The sequence below is a fragment of the Asterias amurensis genome, chromosome 21, assembly GCF_032118995.1.
Source record: "Asterias amurensis chromosome 21, ASM3211899v1".
NCBI classification, from domain to species: Eukaryota; Metazoa; Echinodermata; class Asteroidea; order Forcipulatida; family Asteriidae; genus Asterias; species Asterias amurensis.
In genome coordinates, this window is record NC_092668.1 from 4481343 (window position 1) to 4502364 (window position 21022).

At 38.3% G+C, this 21022-nt stretch overlaps 2 protein-coding genes across 2 annotated transcripts in view; both read right to left on the bottom strand.

Moving 5' to 3' along the window:
- LOC139953257 (chondroitin sulfate N-acetylgalactosaminyltransferase 1-like) overlaps nt 1-2785 on the bottom strand; it is a 31906-nt gene extending 29121 nt beyond the window's left edge. Inside the window, exon 1 of the mRNA XM_071952729.1 lies at nt 2658-2785. The gene's annotated coding sequence lies outside the window, so the exon portion shown is untranslated. The remainder of the gene's footprint in view (nt 1-2657) is intronic.
- A 622-nt stretch (nt 2786-3407) lies between these two features.
- Nucleotides 3408-21022, bottom strand: part of LOC139953258 (uncharacterized) — a 35216-nt gene continuing 17601 nt past the window's right edge. The window contains exons 6-12 of the mRNA XM_071952730.1: nt 11890-11946; nt 10792-10866; nt 9175-9294; nt 8577-8708; nt 7836-7874; nt 6280-6371; nt 3408-5212 (exon numbers count right to left, since the gene is read on the bottom strand). Coding sequence (XP_071808831.1) covers nt 5107-5212; nt 6280-6371; nt 7836-7874; nt 8577-8708; nt 9175-9294; nt 10792-10866; nt 11890-11946 — 621 coding nt within the window. The 3' untranslated portion in view covers nt 3408-5106. The remainder of the gene's footprint in view (nt 5213-6279; nt 6372-7835; nt 7875-8576; nt 8709-9174; nt 9295-10791; nt 10867-11889; nt 11947-21022) is intronic.

A 21022-nucleotide genomic window follows, 5' to 3' on the forward strand; every position in this document is an offset into this window, starting at 1 on the left:
ACGCAGTTTCTTCCCCCCCCCCCCCTCTCATTCAGAATGAACAACAGTCAAAAGCACCATAAACACATGAAGTATAATGCATCAAGTCTCCAATGTACGTTAGAAAAATAGCTGTAAACACACTCAGAAATTTTCAACATCCTTTTCTATGATTGCTACTTTCTACCCACTGGTATATTTTGGTTTGAGCTAGTTCACGGCGTCGGTAACAAATTGTCTGCAAAGCATAAATCTGTGCACAGCATTAGCGCAAGACATCAACATAAATTGAGTTTTACTCTCGAGCCTTTTAGAGTAGTCACCCATGAATCATGTCTGTATGCATTTCCTGCCAACACTCGTCAGATGATAAGTTAAATTTTACGCACTTCACCAACGTCAAAATACAATTACGTCCTACACTGGACATCATCAGTGTTGTTTACTAACAAAATCAAAAATTCAGCTTGTGTGTATAATTTAGAATATTTAAAACTTAATCAGGAAAAAATAATAATAATTGTAGAACAACTGCAGTGGGTATTTATTACATGTATACGTAATAATGTAGATTCAAGCATTCAAGCATCTTTAAATGGCATTTACTCGAGGTTCATGCACACGTACTGTAATAATTATGAGTTCTGTGCAGTACTGTTGAAATTAATCAAAATAACACATTTCAAAAGCAGATTCTCAAATATTCAAGTGATCAAATATTTGTGAACATTGCGACCCCTTTTTATTTGTGAGATTGTTCATTTAAAACCCTGGTGTATTTTGACTTCTTACTCAGGGCTAGATAGAAGCACTTGGCTTAACCCTTCCTCCATGGTTTAACCGTACACAAACGCATTATTACCAGCACACTACAGATCAATGAACTGGAAGACCAAATTTATGTATTGCTCTACCATCGAGGCTAATTTTCTTCATTGAATACATTTCCTAAGGAGAGAGGGTAAGGAATGAGTCATCTTTATTTACTAACAACTTTTCTTTGTCTGCCAAACCACAAAAAAACATCCCTGGATTCGTCATTGCTACCACCATGACCCTCAGTCCCAGACTGACTGTTCAAACCATGGTTCCAACAAACCCAAACAAAAAGGGAAGTTAATTTGTGCAGCTCAGTACAATATGTACAAAGAGTATGTCAACCCAAAGGTTAAACCCAAGGACAAACTGGTCAGGAAACGAAGAGTACAGTATCATCCTAATTGAGATAAACAGGCCAGAAATCCTGTGTTATTATCGCTTGCTACCATCTGCGTACATTGCCATACTTTAAATCACTTCTTGTTTTCTTTAAGGTTGGTGTACTTTTGGTCATTACTCCTCAAGTTAAAGACCCTAAAAACTTACTTGGTACAAGCATAGCAAGGACCAGAAAATACAGGGCAGGGCAGTAAAACAAAAAAAAATGCTCTCGAACACTTGTAACCGTCTGTTTCATAAAACAATATTAGTGAATTGCCTACCAGCAAATCTGTTTAGTATTATCCGACCCTTTGCGGTTGATTCAAACTGAAGAATTGGTGGCCTGTTTGATTTGAAATACTTAGCGGCCATCTTGAAAAAAAAAGTAAATAGTAGTATATAGTAAGTAAGGCCGTCATCCTCCTCTTTTTTGAGAAATCCGGACGATCAACTGGTATTTTTTGTTATTTGGCCTAATTTTCACAGTCAGTGCTCAAATTTTACACTTGGAGTGGGACCGCAGTGTTTTTACACTGAGACCGCACGTTTGTTTGTATTTTAAAAGTAAGGATCTTTTTATTACAACCCTACCAAAACTGAAAACCTGCCTTATAAGAGCCCTGTTTTATATTCACACAGTCAGTGCTCTAATTTTATACTGGGACGGCAGTAGTTTTGGTGCTGGGTCGGGCCTCTATATTTGACAGGGCAAGTCCAGCACTTGGTCTTGTATTTTAATATAATTAGGGCCTATAATCGTCTTATAAAAATGACGTTGCAATCGTCTCCCAAGTGCGCACCTCAGTCATAGTTCAGCTCCTACAAAACATGCCTGAAACCACCCGTTTGGCCTATCCGATAAATTCTACCAGACATATTTTAATTACTTGGTCTATTGGCTCGGTGTTGTTGCACTGCTTCATTATTTAGCTGAACAAGGAACATGGACATGGAGCCTCCGTTTACGTTTACGTTGATACTCGGCAGAATCCTTAAGTGAGGACGTAAGGCCAAGGGTGCGTGCTAATCATGATGACGGGATTGATGATGGAGGCTCCATGGAAAAAAAATATCAACAAACGAAACGAAATGCGCTTCATAATGAAATTGAATACGACAATACTCCTCTAGAGAGAAAGGGGGGGGGAGGTATGTACTGATTGGAAGATAGATAGAAAAAGCAATCCCCCAATCCGTCCGAGTCTGTGCTGTGCGAAAAAGTGCAATTAAATGCAACACAACGTCACCGTGTTCACACCGACTCGCGACTGACTCCTCAGCTCAGCTCGATGACGTGAGTGACTGAGCTGAGACCACCATGAGACTGAGCTGTGACTGTGACTGTGAGAGCATCGACTCTCGACTCGAGCACTAATATTTAGTCGAGTTATTCACATTATAAAAGTATCCCTTAACAACACAAAACCAAAGTAAAATATTTGCAAAATTACTGATCATAAAGTTAGAAGGAAATTTACCTGAAATTCTCATTTTCCTGCGTCAATCAGTGAGCGTTGTTGTTGACTGTCCCAACACGTCTGACCGGCAACGTATGCAATCCCCATTGATAATGGAATGAGATTTTCGTTTTTAGTTTATTTTGCAGTTTTCTGCAGAGCTGGCCGTGGATAGCGAGCGCCCTCAAGTGTTGTCGAAGAGCCATTCAAAACTTTTTACCTTTTAAGGTTTCTTTGCACACGCTCACTTTTTACCTTTTAAGGTTTCTTTGCAAACAGACTCCCGGTTTTTCTCTGCTAACAAATAGTTAAAATAAACTAATCTTTCACATTTCCTTTTTTTTAGCCGTCTAGAAAGACTCTTTTGGGGTGGAAACGTTAGGCCCCTAACTAAATATTTTGCATTTATACCATAGATCCATCCTTATTTGCTTGGATTAAGCAGAACTTTTCATTACATCAGCTAATACTTAGTTTTCAATTTTTGTTTGGCAACCAACAAAATAAAAGATAAATCACAGCGAATGGCAAATAACTGCACGAAAGCCAGTTGTCGCAAGGAATATTCGCAAATTCTCATTCGAAAGCTTGCTCTCCCAGCAACCCACACACAATGTCCATGCTTTGGTTCAAATTACTAACAGCGTGTTGTAGGTTTTCCGTCTCGAGAACGGTCTTGGTTTATTGGGTCTTGTCCACAACATACCAAGCGTATACAACCCCTTTGATAAGAAGGAATAACTTAAAAAATAAATTGACCCGACAAAGAGGTTGAATACCTAATATTTCATTTATCAGTTTATTTAGCATCATTGGTTACAATTGCAAGAATTTTATTTTACAAAAATGACAAGATATGCATACAAAATTAAATTGTTTCAGTAACTGTTTTCAATTTGAAAGTTTATAAACTTTTGAAAGGCATTTCCGTTCTATTAACAAAATGCAGAAAAAATGTTTTAGAAATAAAAGCATATAATGTGACCTATTTCAACAATTATTTACAATAAATGATTCTCAATTCAAATTTTCGTACAACTGTAGGCATCTATCGCCAAGTAAAATAATGTAGAAGTATTTGACAATATAAATGGGAATTAATTTTAAAATAAAAAGTAACTATAAATCTTTTAGAAATGTAATTACAAAAATATTTGTTTTCCAATTTCTTTACGAAACAACAAGGCTTGTGGAAAGTTAAGAAAGATTTATGATCGACATTTACGATGTTGCGTTTTGCAGCATTTTTTTTAAAAGTGTGGAAACATTTTGTTGTACACTTTTGTCAGGCCGACTATATATTATAAATGACGTTTGCAATTGAGCATTTTTACCACATGTGGATTAAAAATAAGCATTGGCCATTGGTGCAAATAACTTGTGAGTAGTGTTAAGTTTAAAACAAACAGAAACCTCACTTTCAAAACAATGTTAACTTTTTTATTAAAGAACAAAATATTTGTTATGGAAATGTTATTGATGTTACATTTGAGAAAACTACATATATTTTAAGTTGACCATTTTACAAATGGTGGTATAACAAAATTTATAATGCATAAAGAGAAAAAATACAACAAGGACTTGATTGTACTGAATTTTGAGCAATATTATTATTCAATAAAAAAGTTAAGATTTATAGCGCCCTCTTGCAATAATGATTATTTTGTAAACCTTAACAAAAGTTATACCGCCCTCTTGTGATAGTTTTCATGACATTATTTGGGGCATTTGAATACAACCTGAGCACCCAGCCGGCCCGGGATGAATGGGAGTAAAACAGTTTTCACTAGACTATGACTTTATTTTCCAATAATAAAGTGTTGGCAGTGAACTAGGCATGGTTAAGCTATAGCTAAAATCAAAAGCTAAGAGCAATTACTTGATATGCAGACGGCACAAAAAAAGAATAGAATAAAAAAGAAAAAATAACAGGTGAAATGAAGAAAACATTTTTATATTTTTTAGTCCTGGCATACAGATTATTGCGGGGACTGTCAGTGCAATGGCCACCCCACTTTTAAACACCTTGCTACAAGCTTTATATTTGGTCGTCTCACCAGTTGTTATAATTGTACATACAAAAAGTAACAGTTTTTAAAAAGCACAATAAAGAAACCTTTCCAATAATACGGCTTTTTTTGTGTGTATTATTGTTAGGGTGGGGGTGGGAGGAGGCTTGAGAAATGGAAAAAAATTACATGTGTACAAGTGATGTTGTAACTGTCCTCAATGAGGCTGGAATTAACAGAAACATACAAATTGTATTTCCATTGTGTTTGTTGAAAAACACCGCAAAGTTGCCACAGATAAGGCCTGTTGACTAGCCAGCTGAGTATGACTATCAGGGGAGCTGTCTAGTTGGATTTTCACTTCTTTTCATTTGAATAGAGCCCAATGGAGTTGGCCTGCTGCAGTTTCTACACTACAGGCTTGAAACTAGTGGATAAAAAGTGCCCTCTTGTGTTGGACACTAAGGACCAACGATCTCCACGATGTGATCTGACAGACTTCGCTGGATGTTGTCGATAGCTCCCGGGGTACTGGCCAGAGCTGTAAACACCTCTGTTGCTCCGTCTCTATGGAACAGATGATAAAGTTTAAAGATAATTAGACAGAGGCCTATTTTGGCAGACCAGGGTGAAAAATTTGTTTGGGGTTGAACAAAGACAGGTTAACCAGACCATGAAAATTAACAAGTTGCTAAAAGATAACATGACAGGATGTACATCTCGCTACCCCTGATCAACATGGCCAAACTATTTTCAGAATTCTGCGCTTACGATCACCATTCTCCGCTTGCCTGGCAAGCACCAAATGTTTGCGCTAGCATTTTATGAGAGATGGCCAAACATCAGAGGGCGGGATGGCCACTTTAAGGCAAGGGCTACAATTGACTGATTTGGACTATCAACCTAAATAAGCAGTGACCTGGGGCACGTTGCCGCCTGGGGCAGAAACAGGGTTATCCCCTTCACGGTCCGTAAGGATGTAGGCATGGGTCACATCCACTAGGAGCCTGGCTGGTAAGGTAGAATGCACTACCTTCCCAATTTTTTTACGAAGCAATTATGGTTAAGTGCATTGCTCAAGGGCACAAAAGTCCTGATCATGGTATCAAACCCACACTCTGCTGCTGAGAAAACCATTGCCCAATTTTATGGCTCAGCATACCGCGTACTTGTGCGCTCAAGATCACTATTCTCCACCGTCCTACTTAACGTAGGCACAGAATTCCCTGCTTCTGCAAGCGCTGATTCTTTGCTTTTGGTAGGCAGAGCCATGAAATCGGGCCCTGAGCTTGAGTCTGGTGAACTAGACCGCTCTAATCAAGCATCATGAGCTCGTGTGCAGTCTGGCGTATGCTAAGGTTTATGGATGGATGAGATTGATAAGGTTTTCTGGAGCATAAAGCCCGGGTCATACTTCCTGCGAATGCGATGCGAATTTGATGTGAATTTGACGTCACAACCCCTCTTTCGCTGCGATATTCGCAAGATAGTTGAGCAAAACTCAACTCAAACTCAACTCAGTGCGAATTTCGTTGTGAATTTGTGACCTCAACGTTCCTATCGCATTAGCAGGAAGTATGAACCGGGCTTTATTGTGAAGGACTGGGGAAGATCTACAAGGGGATCTGACTTACTTCATAAGATCCATGGTAGTTATTGCTGTAGAATGCTTCAGGAGATAGAAGATGGCTCTTAAACCGTAGTAATGGACATCAGGAACATTGGACTAAAAGAAGAAGAAAGAAAATCTAGTAAAATCAAATTCAAAATGCTGTTAGGACGTGTCTGAGTTGCCCAGTTGACGTGCCCAGGCTAGTTAACTCATAACCTGACGAGTCCGTCAGTCTTGTGTTTTTCAATTGTATATGATACCTCACTGTTAAAATCTGTTACAGAAAAAAATAACAGTTCTTTTCAGAACTGAGAAGTCTCCCGAACTCCCAAACATCTACTTCGAGGTAGTAGAACAAAGCAAGACAGTTCTCTAGGAACAAACTCTACCTCAAACCAAATCAAACCAAATCAAATCAATCTACATTTATTTCCATACAAACACAACATACAAATACAAGCAATGGGATTTTACAAGACTGAAAACTGTATGAAGGCATGGCCCATTAAAGCAAAGCTTGTAGGCTGGGATGCCTAGTAGATACACACATGGTGTTACCGCAAACCAAATATAGTCAGAAAGAAATAAGTACAAGTGTTGCCTTTGAGTCTGGTAATAAATACATGTACAATTCCATTGAGAGTATCAAAATATTTTAACCCATGACACAATCAGGATAATCTTTAGGCCTGGCGAATTATTTGAATATCCGGTTAATGGCGAATAGGTTTTCCTATCCGTAACCGCGAATGCCTTTTTTTTCTTAACCGGATATCCGCATAGGGCGCGAATACCTATTTACAAACCGGATAATTCTGTAATTACAACCGAGTAACCGGATATTCTTTAATATCCGAATATCCGCGGACGTCGGGCGACAACTGATATGAATGTTTTGTCTGAATCCTTATGAAACTTCTATTAAGACAGCATAAAACAGCATATATTAAGTATTTAACTATGCTCACCTCCGTGAAGAGTTAAAACAATGACATTTCTGACGTAATTTGTTCAAAGATTACAAAAGTTTTCCTTCACGTAGAGTCAATCACGATCAAAAGAAAAAGCAAATCGCCATCTTTAAATTAGATCCGGTCATTTTTATGAGTGAACCGAGTGACACTGTCTAAAACTAATATCAATCCGCCCAAAAGATCTCATTCACAAACGAACAGCGCCCTCTAGCGGCAAAAAAAAAAAAAAAAACTATTCGAATATCCGGTTAATTTCGGATAGTTGGCCAGCGGTATCCGAATAACAAAATTTCACTATTCGCCCAGCACTAATAATCTTCTCTCAGTGCTTGTTCAAACAAGTTGAAACTCTGTAAAAAGCTCTTTCTTAAGAAACTTCTGGTCTTGAAAAACCAAATCTGGTCCAGTATTAAAAACATTTTGAGCTTACAGCCCTCAGTCTTGTGGAATTTGAGCCCAACTTCAAACCCTGTAGAGTATTAGTAGAAACGCTGAACAAGAAAGTACAATGTAGTTATTTTTTAAACCAGTCACATAAAACATGAAGAGAAGAAAAAGAAGAAGAGAGTTGTGAGTTGACTTATTGAAAATCACGTTTCCTCACCTTCATGCAGATGGACACGATGTCTGCTGTATGCTGTCCCTATGGTTAAAACAAAATTATGCATGATTAATTGAAATGTTTAAGTTCACACATTTGCTCCAATATTCTTGGTATACTATTTTGATTGTGACGTACCTCATGCATAAATATTAAGAAAGGCGTATGTGCAGCATGACATTTTCACAACCCAATTTTACATGGTAGGTCACATATTTGCCTTGCACAAGTTTAAATTTGGCATACGATACTCTGAATATAAAATACTTAAATTTATCACATGCCTATGGAATACCATCTGAGATATAGCGCATCTTTGTCCCATATCCTACTCGGCCTTTTGCAACCACAGTCCATGGATGGGGTGTAGTGGTATCTTTCCCCACCTTCAACTCTAGGACCCTACTTCTAATCCTGGCTGCCAGGGGCACGATGTGGATTGGGTTTTCAGTCCCTACCCGACTGCGTTGGTTCCCCCTCAAATAATTCTACAAACTATGGGGTTTTCCTCGTCTAATCTCCATTGGCTTCTCGGCTAGTATTGACCCAATTCACCTATATCATCATCAGAATAATCTTAGATGCGCCATTTCGGTGGTCAATGTCACCGTGCGTTATTCAGTGAAGTGCGCATTTTAGGTGACGCAGCGTTTACCCGTAAAGCTATTGACCACCAAAATGGTGAGTGTGGCACGGTCGCTGTGTGTGACGTGCGTTCAAAAAAATGAATCGAAAGATACTCACGAGTCTGTAGGCATTCTGGGGACATTTGGCAAAGTTGGCAATCCCTCTGGAGGCTTGGAGGACAATCTCATTCTTCTCTCTGAACTCAACCATGAGTCGGCAAACACAGTCCATGTATTCCATCAATGAGGCCTACATCAAAAGGGAAGCATATCTTTAAAGGCACTGGACACTATTGGTAATTTTGCAAAATATTTGTTAGCATAAAAACTTACTTAGTTACAAGCAATGGGGAGCTGTTGATAGTAAAAAACATTGTGAGAAACAGCTTCCTCTGAAGTAACAGTTTTTGAGCAAGTGGCAAGTTCTCACTCAAATATTAAAAGACTTCATGCCTGAAGCCTTTTATTAGGCATCTGAAAGCACGCAGATTTCTTCAACATGAGTTTTTTTTTTTTCTCTTGCAACTGCGAAGACGAGTTTAAATTAAGGTGAGTCAAAATTTGCCCCCAAAAACCCACCCCAAAACTCAAACTAAATAACCTTATTCCTACTAAGGAAAATTGTTTTACCACGAAACAACATTTCAGAAAGTGATTTTATTTCAAATCACTGCAACTAATGGAACGATTGCGATGATTTTACTTTGATCCTGTACCTGATCTTGTTCACATGTTGCTAGATTCCCAACAAGACACAAGACGTTACACAAGACTTGGATGTTCTTCGGTCGATTCTTGAGAGCTCTTAAGATCATCTTCCCGCTTGAGAAATCCTCCTGTATTCAAGAAGAACAGAGCATACCATGGAGAAATGAGGAGGGCTACATCTTACACTGGATGAACACAGCCTAAATGATGATGAAGATAATGCGCTGTTGTGGCAGTAAATTTATTGCAGTGATTTAGAGGTTGGTTGAGGGTGGAGCTTACAAGAGAAATAAGGGGTGTTTTGAAGCAGAACTTGAATTTCATCTTTGAAAGGGCAAGGCCATTTTCATTTTGCAAAGGGCACTTCAATTTGAATCTATGGGAAACATTTGCAGGGGCACCAGGGCCAATACCAGGGCAACCAAGGCCATGTTTGTTTGTTTGTTTTTATGATCTTCCTGTCAAAGAAACTGGGCAAACTCCTGCGAGGAGATATAAATGTTAAGCTGGCAACATATGATTATGAAATGCCCAAACCAATAAGTCGTGTTTCAGTATAACTAGGCAAACAAATTTATTCTAGTCATTGTGAAATCATTGGTTAGCTTGGTACCCACAACCTTGTGATTGCAAGTCCTGCAGTCTAACCACTTGGCCAGGTATACATGTAATTGTATGCCCGCTGAAAGAGCAAGCAGTCCAGCCGTCGATTTCACAAAACTCTTCCTAACTTTGGATTAATATTATGACTTAGGACAAGTCCCAGCCCTGCACGGTAGCATGCATATCTTAAGATTAATCCTAAGTTAGGACGAGTTACTCCTTCTTACTCTAGATAAGACGAGTCCTAATCCTTTGTGAAATCGACAACAGGGTTTGCACGAAAGGCGACTTTTTGTGGCATGAATTTTTTTTTGCTGAGCGACTCAAACTCTATCAAGTCCTGGTGCTGGCACTTATGCTCTTGGGCAAGATATTTTACCATAACTGCTTTGTCCTTCGAATCCTGTGTAAAAGGATGGTAGTGCACGTATGTAAATGAACCCAGAACTCTGAACATTGAAGAGTAGGGGTTAAAGGAACACGTTGCCTTGGATCGGACGATTTGGTCAATAAAAAGCGTTTGTAACCGTTTGTTATAAAATGCATATGGTTGGAAAGATGTTTTCAAAGTAGAATACAATGATCCACACAAATGTTCCTCGAAATTGCCTGGTTTTCCTTTTACTTTGCGAACTAACACGGTCGGCCATTTTTGGGCGTCAAAAATTTGACTCCCATAAATGGCCGACCGTTTTAGTCGACGATGTAAAAGGAAAACCGTGCACTTTTGAGGCATGTTTGTGTGGATCGTTGTACTATACTTTTTTAACATCTTTCTACCCATATGCATTTTATAACAAACGGTTACAAACGCTTTTCAAAGACCAACTCGTCTGATTCAAGGCAACGGTGTTCCTTTAACCTCTGTGTTTCTGGTTAAATAGCAAGCATCCTTGTCTACAGGTTTCCTCAGGCCAGGGAAAAATGTACAGCGATCAAGTTCACTTATGGGGCATCTATGTATGGTTTTCTTACCAGAAATAAGCCCATATAATGGAAAAAAAAAAAAAAAAAAAGCTTACCTGGATGATTTTGTGTCGATGCCATTCTGTTCCTTTGGATAGTCTTGCCAATGTCTTGAGTGACCCCTCTTGCATCTGTTGAAGAGGAAATATTCAGAGAACAGGTTTACATTAAGAACTTTGACGGTGGGCCTAGATATCTCCCCTGAACCTCAAATCTTACAAAGCAATAAAATCCATCGTAAGACAAATTGTCTGTAACACCATAGTGATTTGCATTGTGACATCGTACTTTATTAAGCAACTACGATTGATTTGCAGTTAAGATCAATCTTTGCTCTTTATGAAATCAGCCCCTGAACCATCTTGGTTACCCATTTCACAAGATTGATAGACTCTCTCCAACACCACAAGTAAAAAACTAAAGTTTTTGATACAATGCAGCGGTTACACGCCTACCGTCCGCCACCCATATATATTCTGACACGCCCATGTTTTGCACCCCCCATGTTTCGACACCCTATTTTCCGACGCCCCTACCCTACGTTCCTAAACCCTAATGTTCCCACACCCCTACATGTATATTCCGACATCCCTAACGATGTTCTGCACCAACATTTTTTAATTGGTCTGAGCACGCTGAATTGAAATACATGTACGGTCATCAAAATGTTTTTGATTCAGTGTTCATCATTGGTTTTAAAAACCCTACAGTGCAATCTGGGGCATTCTAAATGATTTCATCTCTATGACTTTAGGGGAATATGAACTTTTGTTCATAATGGTCGCAAAATGCGTATCGGCCCACAATTTGTGTGTTTCGCCCAAATACGCCGTTCTTATTGCCCTGATACAATAGCTTGTACTTGGGGAAAAACCCTGCAGAGACAAAGTACCTCAACTCAAATCAGCTATCTAATTGACCTTTACCATGAAATATGCTAATTAAATTCATGCATGCGTACAGGACCTATTAGTTGGCAAACTCCATAAAGTTGTGCACTAAAAAGACGCGCAATCGCGTCTGCGTCACGCAGCCATAAGCTGTGTACAAAACAGCCCTATTCACTCATTTTACCAACCAAAATGTTAGTGTGCACGCGCTGTGTGCAAGTTACATATTTCATGGGAAGGGTCTATTGAAAGTACAATACGTACCTGTTCATCTGTGGATGCCGTTAATGCAAGAAGCTTCACCAGTGCATTATGGTTACTCTGTAAAAAAACAAAAACGAAAAACAAAGACAGTTAGAGGGATGGAAAAATTCAATAACAATAGTAATCAAATCCAACAATGAGAGAATAAAACCCATTGCCTTCATTCAATAAGGAAGTTAACTGTTTGTTGTCCCTGCAATCACCATTTTGATTCTACATAAATCACTAATAGATCAAGAATATTACAAAAAATAGATCAAGATAGATCAACAAATAAATCAAGAATGTTCATTAAATAGATCAAGAATATTCAAGAACAAGAATATTTAAGAAATGGATCAAGAATATTGAACAAAAAGATCAAGAATCTTCAACAAATAGATCAAGAATGTTCAACAAGTAGATCAAGAATATTTAACAAATAGATCAAGAATATTCCACAAATATATCAAGAATATTCAACAAATAGAGCAACAAATAGATCAAGAATATTCCACAAATAGAGCAACAAATAGATCAAGGACATTCAACAAATAGAGCAACAAATAGATCAAGAATATTCCACAAATAGATCAAGAATATTCCACAAATAGATCAAGAATATTCCACAAATAGAGCAACAAATAGATCAAGAACATTCAACAAATAGAGCAACAAATAGATCAAGAATATTCCACAAATAGATCAAGAATATTCAACAAATAGACCAACAAATAGATCAAGAACATTCAACAAATCAAGAACACATCAAGAACAGATCAAGAATATGCACTTAATAACATGTGAATATCCAACCAAGCTGTCTCGTTCCTCAGATTAACGTAGCGTGTCGTTTTTCCAGGCTACGACTCAGTGTGAGACATTTCCCTCTTTTCTGTCACATAGAATTATCCAAGGAATTAACACAGCCGCATTGATAGTTGATTATTAATTCATTTCCAGTCAATCAAAAACTCAATCCACCTATACCCTGCTGGCCCTTCCAGCACCAAAATGCCCACAAAGGCTGCACGGCTGTGGGTATTAAATGATAATATGGAAAAGGTCCCTCAACTGGGCAAAAACGTTAAGGACCCACAAGCCAATAAAAAAGGTCTCTCTCTAATAAGAAACAAGATTGGTTGCAAGCTTGTAAGCAGTGGGAACTGCAAAAAGGTCCCTCAACTGGGCAAAAAGGTTGAGTACCCCACCAATCAGAAGAAAAAGGTCTCTCTCTAGTAAGAAATGAGATTGGGTTACAAGCTTGTTAGGATTTCATCCACTGTCTATCTTCAGCAGTAGGTACTGTAAAAAGGTTCCTCAACTGGGCAAAAAGGTTGATAACCCACCAATCAGAAGAAAAAGGTCTCTCTCTAGTAAGACATGAGATTGGGTTGCAAGCTTTTATGCATTTCATCCGCCTCGATCACATGCAGCAGTGGGTATACCGATGAGGCTAAAAGGTCCCTCAACGGACTGTGCTCAAAGGTCGAGAGCTAACCAAACAATAGAAAAAGCTGCCACGCTGAATGTAGAATGGCGACCCACACACACACACGCACACGTCTGATGCATACAAATGGAAAGGTCCGGTTTTCTGTTCTGACTCACTCAATCATTTAGAGGACGAATTCAATAAGTAGGCCTAATCAATGAACTCTGATTCAAAATTGACGCGCTCAAAGCAAAAAAGAAAACAGCTGCCTTGCAAATGTCAAAATATAAAAGACGAAACATTTTCTGCCTCATAGAGGTTAAAGTTTACAAAATTATTATGAAATAAAGGAATTCTTGCAATGATCGAGTTTGATTTGTATTGAACCAAGATACATCTATTCTTAAGTTTTTAAAAGACAGAGTATAGGGCCTACCTTTAGTTTCAGGAACTGTTCGGTTGTTTAAAGTAATCCTATATAAATGTATCGTTGCATTTTTGAGATATGACTGCAAATCTGGAGCAAATATGCCCTATCGTAAAAAAAAATCCCTTATAGGGGATACACAATTTGAGCAAGTAACGCTTCTTAGATTCAAGTTTTGGGCCATAAAAAGTAGAAAGCTGTTATAGTGTTATAAACCGAATAGGTTTTCATTGCCCAAAATGTTAACAGTACTTACTAAGTGTGTTATCCATTTCAGATTTTCTACTTTAACAGGTCTTCAAATTTCAGAGATAGGAGATTACCCAAAGAAAAATATCTTTTGTGAAAAATTTTAAATCAAAAGAATGTTTATAGAAAACCATAGACATGAACGCTAAGGATCTGTGAGATTTTACAGCTCATACTAAAGAAATAGGTTAATAAAGGAATACTTTCTCACAATATTGTGAGAAAGTATTCCATAATTACAGTCTCAAATAGAACAGTCCAACAAAGGTCCACACTTAACCATGCTTTTTAATTATTCACAATTTCAAATTATAGACTGGAAACATAAATTGGACTGATCCACTAATGCAAAAGGGGGGCGGGGACACCTGACTCTGAAATGTTGAGTTCCATGTAGACATAAATCACTAAGAAAAAGGTCTCTGAACTTGTTGAGGCAAAAGGTCTGGCAGGATCTGAAAAGGTTTTGTGCCCTGTGCGCGTGTGGGAATGTTGTCAGCTGTCCAGTCAGAATTCTTATTTTAAAAAGCAGATTGAATGAATGATGGGTGAACAATATTTGGCCAAACAGTGCCTTTATTTTATTCAAAATTGATATTTATTACATGTAGACTGGAATTTGATTTTGACTGATCCACAAATGCAAAGGGGGCGGGGGGGGGACAGACACCCAGTTTGATCATCTCACCCCAAAAAAAATCACCCAGAAAAAGGTCCCTGAATTTTAAGAGAAGAGGTCTGATGAGGTCAGAAAAGGTATTGTGCTGTGTCTGTGTTGAAATTAAAATGTGATCCTAGGACTGACCATGGAGGAAGCTTCCTCCATGGACTGACAGAGAGTGATTTCACAGGCTTGTGGTCTTTAGACTGATCCACTAATGCAAAGGGAGGAGGGGACACCCAGTTTGCTCATCGGGCCAAACAATAAATCACCCAGAAAAAAGGACTCTGAATTTAAGAGAAAAGGTCTGATGAGGTCAGAAAAGGTCTTATGTATGGAAATGTGGTCAGTTGTAGAGCATGGGAAAAGCATATAGGACTGACAGAGGCTAACTTCACAGGCTGGATTTTGGACTGATCCACTAATGCAAAGGGAGGAGGGGGAAACCCAGTTTGCTCATCGGGCCAAAAAATAAATCACACAGAAAAAATGACTCTGAATTTAAGAGAAAATGTCTGATGAGGTCAGAAAAGGTCTTCTGTGTGGAAATGTGGTCAGTTGTGGAGCCAGGGAAAAGCATAGACTGACAGAAGCTGATTTCACAGGCCGAATTTTGGACTGATCCACTATTGCACAGGGGGGAGGGGGACACCCAGAAACACTTGAGTTCCATCTTAAAATAAATCACTAGGAAAAAGGTCTCTGAACTTGACGGGAAAAGATCTGAAAAGGTCTGAAAAAGGTTTTGTGCTGTGTATGTGTGGGAATGTGGTCAGTTACAGAACCAGAGTTATGGAGATTGATTTCACTATCGCTGACTGGATTCTGGACTGATCCACTAATATAAAGGGGGAGGGGGACCCAACTGGATGGATCATCATGGAGGAAACAAATGGATAAGTTCCATCTAAAAAATAAATCACAAGGAAAAAGGTTTCTGAACTTGACGGGAAAAGATCTTAAAAGGTCTGAAAAAGGTCTTGTGTTGTGTCTGTGTGGGAATGTGGTCAGTTATAGAACCAGAGTTATGGAGATTGATTTCACTATCACTGACTGGATTTTGGACTGATCCACTAATATAAAGGGGGAGGGGGACCCAATTGGATGGATCATCAAGGAGGAAACAAACACTTGAGTTCCATCTAAAAATATATCACTATAAAAAAGGTCTCTGAACTTGGAGGAAAAGGTCTGAAAAAGGTCTTGTGTTGTGTCTGTGTAGGAATGTGGTCAGTTATAGAACCAGAGTTATGGAGATTGATTTCACTGACTGACTGACTGGAATTTGGACTGATCCACTTTGCAAAGGGAGAGGTACACCCAATTGGATGGATCATAATCATGGAGGAAACAAACGATTATGTTCCATCTAAAAATATATCACTAGAAAAAGGTTTCTTAACTTGGAGGAAAAGGTCTTGAGCTGTGTCTGTATTGAAATAAGGTCAGTTGTAGAGCAAGAGTTATTATTAAGCAAATTCAAGCAATTGTTGAGAGGCGGGCTGATTCCACGAAGTGATCTATAAATATTCATTGTAGCTAGTTTGTAATTGGTTGGCTCAAGATCAGCTGACACTGATCAACCAATCCCTGTCAGCCACAGAGTGCTGATCAACAGCGACGGGCAGTCAGCTAAAATTAAAAAATTATAGAGCGCCTAAGGAGCAAGGGTGTGGGGAACAGAAGCTCTATCTGTTGCTTGAACGTGGAAAGGGCGCAATTTCTGCAAGCAAGTGTTTTGTTATGATAAATTGATAGAATGGTCATTGTTTATCCTGATCTATTTTGGTACATTAGAAGAGTTGCTTGCCGAAATGGTGTCAACTGTTTTTTTTTTCTTTTTTTTCAAAATTCATCCTGCTCTCAACCCTTGCGGTATCTGCGCTCTATACTCTATGGCTAAGAAAAGCTCAACCTATAGTACAGGCCTCACTAGTGCAAGCAACGTAGAGTGGCAGCGCATTGTCACAAACTGGTGTGGATATAGCCTTTACGAAAGCAAGGCATAGCTGTGACATAACTGAGTCAGAGTGCAAACAAACGCAGCAATTTTTTTTTTCATTTCTAGTGAAAATTCATCTTTAGGGAATATATGTACATTAGTATTGACCATCCATTGTTTCTATCTTTTTTTTATTTATTATTTATTCTTCCAGTAAAAACATGATTTTGAAATAAAATGTGTGTACTACTCAGTTTTTAAACTCGGTCTACAGATTGAACAATCTTGGAATATATTTACTTTGAAAGAATCCACCGTTAACCCTCCATGGTAAGAGAGAAGGTAAGAAGTAGTTTAAGTTTGGTAAATGAGTAAAACAATATCACGTTTTACATGCTTAAGTAATTTTTGTTGTGACTTTGTGACAGCCATTTAGGGTGGCAAAAGGAGCAAAAAAGGAATGGACTTCCCCCAAAATGGTAGCGCGCAAAATAGTCTACAATCCTTTTGCACACTTTTTTTTATACTAAAAATGGCAGACAGCAGAGCGACTTGCAAGTGCCCTGCGTGTTTTCCAATGGGTCTATTCAGTTCAATTCAATTCAATATGACGTTTATTCCTACTCTCAATTATATGTCACACAGGTATTTTTTTATTTCACTTTTTCGTGCAACTTTAAAGCGGATTGCCCAAAGAAAATCTCACTGGTTTGTTATTAATTGCAATATGATGGGGATACACCAAGTGAGGATACTGGGGTGGATTTCACAAAGAGTTAAGACTAGTCTTATCTCAAGTTAGGACAAGTTACTCGTTCTAACTTAGGACTAGCCATACGTTTTTAATATCTCCTAGGACTAGTCCTAACTCTTTGTGAAATCGAACCCTGGTCTCTGACAATTGTTGAAAGTATACCCTGCTATTAAAGTCACGCCATGATATACGAGTGCAATAAAAGGTTGCATATCTAATGAATCGGTGAATTTAAAACTAGGGGAAAAAAAAGCTTTAGTGTTGGTCTGTCTGACATGTGTTGAACTTTCCAATGGCTCAATCCTCGTCAGGGCCCCTCAACTCAAAGTCTGTCAGTTCAGTCACTGAGAAAGGAACTACAGTTAACCTCATGAAAACCACCACCATGACTACGCCTAGAACTAATGCGGTTCGTTCTGGTATCGCCTCCATGAACGAGACATAGCGGTAACCTCAAAGTTCTAGGAGTACACGGTGTCAACATGAACTGAGCCTATATTTTGGTAACATCTGTATTTAATTTATTACATTTTTTCACAGAGCTTAAGAGAAAGAGATCAAAAAGCAGGACTTCTGGGAATGTGGAGGAAATATTCACCAATTTTCTTCACCAGACCGACATAATACTTTGAACCCGACTTTCAGATAGAAGTCTAAAATTTCTCATCCCAATGAAAGAAAAGATATACCTTTGGTTTTGTTAAAATGCTTAAAATTGTATTCTCAAATTTTATATACTACTGATAGCTGCTGTACTCTAATTCAATAGCATGTTCTATACATGTTCTAGCCATTTGTATTGCCATTAAAAAATGCATACTTTCCCTTTAATGCATTGAATCCTAACACAACCCTTCCCTCATTGAAAAAAAACAGAACTTCCTGCTATGACTCCACTGCACACTAAAAATGATGCACTGTAAAACACACCCACTGCTGTATAAAATTAGAACGTTATACAGTACAAGCATGATATGTTGCAGTATACATGAAGGTGGATTTGTATAGTATACATGTAGATCCATACACACTGTATAAAAAGGTTGCCACCTTTTCTCCCATACTACAGGTCTTTCCACTGCAGAAAAGGTCGCCTACACACCATCAAACACCTATCACATGGGGTTAGGACCTTTTAGCACACCCTCAGCCCAACATATGTCAACAACCTTACAAAAGGACTGACTCCATGTTATCTGCCATATCTTTAGTTTCAAAAGGTCCTTTCTCAATAAAAGGTTTTGTGTTCGCACAAATTATTATAATACATGGAGAGTTTGAGCACAGATGGTTTGAGCACGGCGAGTCCTTTCTGGCTTCAATTGTAGTTCCTTGATGAATATCATGTCACACAACTATTCCAAAAAGGTTTCAAGACCTCTGGAATCATCCATTATCAATTGGGGTAAGTCCAAGGTCCAGTTGCAAAGGACACTGTATGTGGATTTGTATTGTTGCATCCATAGAGCAATGAACAGTATACACAATCAGTGGATAAAAGGCTTGCCTCCTTTCATCCCAAACTACAGGTCTTTCCACTGCAGAAAAGGTTGCCTACACACCATCAAACACCTATCACATGGGGTTCTAAGGACCTTTTAGCACACCCTCAGCCCAACATATGATGTCAACAACCTTACAAAAGGACTGACTCCATGTATTCTGCCATATCTTTAGTTTCAAAAGGTCCTTTCTCAATAAAAGGTTTTGTGTTCGCACAAATTATTATAATACATGGAGAGTTTGAGCACAGATGGTTTGAGCACCGCGAGTCCTTTCTGGCTTCAATTGTAGTTCCTTGATGAATATCATGTCACACAACTATTCCAAAAAGGTTTCAAGACCTCTGGAATCATCCATTATCAATTGGGGTAAGTCCAAGGTCCAGTTGCAAAGGACACTGTATGTGGATTTGTATTGTTGCATCCATAGAGCAATGAACAGTATACACAATCAGTGGATAAAAGGCTTGCCTCCTTTCATCCCAAACTACAGGTCTTTCCACTGCAGAAAAGGTTGCCTACACACCATCAAACACCTATCACATGGGGTTCTAAGGACCTTTTAGCACACCCTCAGCCCAACATATGATGTCAACAACCTTACAAAAGGACTGACTCCATGTATTCTGCCATATCTTTAGTTTCAAAAGGTCCTTTCTCAATAAAAGGTTTTGTGTTCGCACAAATTATTATAATACATGGAGAGTTTGAGCACAGATGGTTTGAGCACCGCGAGTCCTTTCTGGCTTCAATTGTAGTTCCTTGATGAATATCATGTCACACAACTATTCCAAAAAGGTTTCAAGACCTCTGGAATCATCCATTATCAATTGGGGTAAGTCCAAGGTCCAGTTGCAAAGGACACTGTATGTGGATTTGTATTGTTGCATCCATAGAGCAATGAACAGTATACACAATCAGTGGATAAAAGGCTTGCCTCCTTTCATCCCAAACTACAGGTCTTTCCACTGCAGAAAAGGTCGCCTACACACCATCAAACACCTATCACATGGGGTTCTAAGGACCTTTTAGCGCACCCTCAGCCCAACATATGATGTCAACAACCTTACAAGAGGACTGACTCCATGTATTCTGCCATATCTTTAGTTTCAAAAGGTCCTTTCTCAATAAAAGGTTTTGGGTTCACATAAATTATAATAATCTTTGAGAGTTTGAGCACAGATGGATTGAGCATGAGCCCTTTCTGGCTTCAGCTGTAGTTCCATAAAGATTACAGTATGTTGATTACAGTATGTTGATAACAGCATGGAGCTATTTTTAAAGCTCCATGATTACAGTATGTTAATTACAGTACATTGATTACAGTATGCTGATCACATTATGTTACAGTATGTACAAAACAACTATTCCAAAAAGGTTTCAAGACCTCTGGAATCATCCATTATCAATTGGGGTAAGTCCAAGGTCTAGCTACAAAGGACACAGAAACCGTGTACGCATGGAGGGTGACAATACTTACCTAGTCTAACCTCGTGACCATAATTATGTCTACTTGTTTCACAGAAGAGGCGTAGAGATGTACATGTATGAAGGTGATATTTGGTCCTCAAAAAAAAAAAAATAATAATAATTTCTAAAGAGCACAAGGGCTGACTGTAGAGAAAGGACAGGGGGCTGACCTACGTTTACACATGGTGTAAGGTTTAGAAGACCTTTCACGCTAGTCACAGTTTTGTCGTTTTTTCCAAGGGTAAACAAATCGGAAATTCAGACTAAGGTGGCAGAATATCATGCCTGGAAATGGTTACAAATTTTTAATTAATTTTTACAATTTCTTGAGTCTTATTTGACTGCATGTATTGTAAGTGAACTAGGAATTGCTTCAAAATTATTTGTTAGTTTTTCTAAAATGGATAACATTAATCAATAAATTATTGCCTTTAATATAAATAAATAGTAAAAATATATTTTTTTCACAATTTTGCATTTCTTTACACAGCTGGCGTTTAGGCTCCCTACTCTTTAAAAAGTATTTTTTGAGTCCACTTTATGAACAACAATTTGAAAACTACTGATTTTGCAGTTATCTCAATGTTAAATGTGTATCAATTAACGATCCCACTGTCAATAATTAAGAACTTAAGTTTCTCAATATTTAACAAATGTCATGACATTTCATTGTCAGACATAAATAAATTGAATTGAATTATATTAGGCTAAATA